A 3310-nucleotide genomic window follows, 5' to 3' on the forward strand; every position below is an offset into this window, starting at 1 on the left:
AGTCCAAACGTTAGACTGATGGTATGTAGTGGAGTCCAAACGTTAGACTGATCGTATGTAGTGGAGTCCAAACGTTAGACTGATGGTATGTAGTGGAGTCCAAACGTTAGACTGATGGTATGTAGTGGAGTCCAAATGTTAGACTTATGATATGTAGTGGAGTTAAAATTTTATACTGATAGTATGTAGTTTATTTGGTTTTCCAAATGGTTAACTTACCATTACACCTGCAATTACCATAAATCTGCTTGAAATGTTGTATCATCAGCAGGACAATAAGTAATTATCTGAAATTTGCCTCTTATGTCTACTTAAGTAGACATATGCTTTGCCCAATCTGATGACATACTTTCATCTGTCAAATGCCAGATACTACTTATTACATCTTTCAACAGTTTGTCTGCCTCTTGGTTCTGTGTTTGGGAGAAGCTTATGAACATTATTCTTGTGTCGATAAGTATGTGTGAACTGTTTCTTCTTTTATTTTTTTACAGTTCCTAAGGAGGATTCTTATGTTCTTGGGTCACTTCTGGTGACAAGCTGTTTTACTTCCTTTACTGCCTCAAATGTTTAGCTGGAATAATGCCTTACTTTGCTCTGGCAATACAGTTCGGCACTAAATATGCCTTTTGTTTTTTTAAATGCCAAAATTGTGTCTTTCATATTTTTACAATTGTGGAATAAGAAATTTTGTGTGAGAAGCAATTAATTTTAGAAGTCATCTGCACTTGCAAACCATTTCAACTGAATTGCAACCAGAGAGTCGGGACTTTTTAACTGATGTACACAAAAGTCTCAGAGATGACCAGAGTAAAGCTGATTGAATATATAGTAAGTAGTTAATTGTAACCATCCAATTGGACAAAGCTGATGATGGTAGAAGCTGTTCCAAGGGCAGTTCAAGGCTTGGAATATTGTTCTTATAAAGTTCAGTTAACCCTTGAGTGGCTACAATCTTTGAAAGAAAAAGGAATCTGGCTGATGACAGTTTTGCAGAGACTTTCCTATGGTTTGTGATCACGAGGACGAACAACTCTATCTAGTAGCTGTTGATCTTTTGTATCCATTCTTGTCCCTATCCTTGTGAATTGAAAACAGTTATTGATTAGAAGTTTCTGAAGCTTTATCTTCTGACCACTTGAAACTGTTGAACACCTTGTTACTGAAAACCACAGAAGTATTGTCTGAAACTTTGTCAGATGAACATTTATAGCTAGCAGCACTCTTTCTTTGTTAGTTATACTTGATCGCTTTTGATTTTTCAATATAAGCTTCATCTTTTAGTGTTCTCAAGTCCAAAAATTTAAGTCCTTATGACTCTTATTTTGGACATTTTCATACTTTTTTCATTAATCACAAATTTTTAAAATGTAAATCTATTCACTTCTTCACTGGTGTACTTGATTCTCCTTATCTCACTTACTGACTTTCACTTATCGCAGCCTTAACCAACATCATCACCACATGGTGTAAACATCTATACATGTTCACCACCTGCATGCCTACCAGTTTTTCTGATCAATGCTAGACACTCAACTGCATCCTTCTCTCACACATTATGTCCCCTCTTTCATTGTCTTCTAACCTACTCAGCCCATCAGTTCATTTTACGTTAAAATCCTCATACAAATCCATAATTCAACTTGTGTAAATAAACCTCTAGTGGGCTGAAAAAAAACAAAAGTTTCTGAGCATTGTGGGTTGTCTCTTGGCCCCAAATATTCCTTTGCAGCCTGGGAAGATCTCAAACCTAAATAACTGTATTGATTGGATTGGTGTTAGTTTCAAATGGCTCTAGCTGTCTTGGTCGAGTTGTGTTTTGGAAAGAGTTTTCATTCATCATATGCTCATTGAACAGCTTCTTACGAATTATTCAATAAGCTTCAAACTTCTGGATGGCCAAGTCAGTAATTGATTTTACATCCATCATTTGAAGAACCTGTGGCTTCCATCTATCAGATAGGAAATCCATCATGATATTATCTATGCTGGTTGGTTTTGTACAACAGGTTATGAATACATAATATAATGAGGAAATTGGCAGGGGGAAAAGGAGTTAAATAGAACGAAAAATAAACTTGGTTCAGTGTAGTTTTATAGATTCCTATCAACACTGTTACAACTAACAGGCTTTTCTACTCACCAGTTTGTAACACTAATCACAACTGGCAAATGTTTGGCACTAACTCAAGATCTCTTGAGATTTAACAGGACTTTATACATTTGTAATGATTATAATGTGTTATTCAGTCATTTAACCAGTAAGCTACATGCAGTGTACCAGAAATTAGCAAACTTTACACAAAGAAACGTTGTGGAAAGCAGTGCTTCAAATTGATCAACCAAACCTTAAATAGTTTCTGTGACATTTCCAGTGGAGCTGTCGGCATTTCTCTGAAAAGTTTTACTGTGTTAATTATGTACTCTCACGTACATAAAATGAGCGTTTGCATGTTGCATTAAGACGTAATAAACTTGTATTCTGTAAAATGTTAGAAGTGGTATTACATCACTCATTGACACATTTTAACAGTTTGATTGTTATACTTTTTTTATAAGGTTTATGATTGGCTGTGATGGCTGTGAGGAGTGGTTTCATGGATCATGTGTTGGAATTACACGTCAGAAAGGGCAACTGATGGAAAAGGAAGAAATAGAATGGCTGTGTCCAAAATGTAAAGAAGGTGAGGATTACAATACTGATATGAAAACCTATTGTAAACAAGATTTGTAGTTTCTTGTATTTTATTGTAAAGGAAACAATTTACAATAAAATACTAACCTAAAATACTAACCTTGTTTCCTTTAGTTTTTATTGTCAAGGAAACAAGGTTAGTATTTTATTGAGTTGTTATTGTAAAGGAAACAAGGTTAGTAGTTTATTGAGTTGTTATTGTAAAGGAAACAAGGTTAGTATTTTATTGAGTTTTTGTTGTAAAGAGAACAATGTTTATAGTTTCTTGTATTTTTATTGTAAAGAAAACAAGGTTTTTAGTTTCTTGTGTTTTATTGTAAAGAAAACAATGTTTATAGTTTCTTGTGTTTTTACTTGACCTTCTCTGTGTTTACTTATCTTTTAAAGAATGGAATAAGAACAATGAAAAAAAAAAAATAGACAGCGACAAGAATTCAGGTGCTATTGGTTGTTATATTTAAGTTTGTTCATTAGCTGCTATAAGTCCAACCATGCTATAAGTACCGACCCTCTTATATTTGTTCATTAGCTGCTATAAGTACCGACCCTCTTATATTTGTTCATTAGCTGCTATAAGTACCGACCATCTTATATTTGTTCACTAGTTGCTATAAG

General features: G+C 34.1%; 1 protein-coding gene across 1 annotated transcript in view; it reads left to right on the forward strand.

Moving 5' to 3' along the window:
• Window positions 1–2684, forward strand: part of LOC106473482 (PHD finger protein 3-like) — a gene marked incomplete at its 3' end in the record, with an annotated part of 28746 nt that extends 26062 nt beyond the window's left edge. The window contains exon 6 of the mRNA XM_022401906.1: window positions 2560–2684. Within this exon, the coding sequence (XP_022257614.1) occupies window positions 2560–2684 (125 nt within the window). The remainder of the gene's footprint in view (window positions 1–2559) is intronic.
• Window positions 2685–3310: the final 626 nt, after the last annotated feature.

The sequence above is a fragment of the Limulus polyphemus genome, unplaced genomic scaffold (genome assembly GCF_000517525.1).
Source record: "Limulus polyphemus unplaced genomic scaffold, Limulus_polyphemus-2.1.2 Scaffold6211, whole genome shotgun sequence".
Lineage (NCBI taxonomy): Eukaryota > Metazoa > Arthropoda > Merostomata > Xiphosura > Limulidae > Limulus > Limulus polyphemus.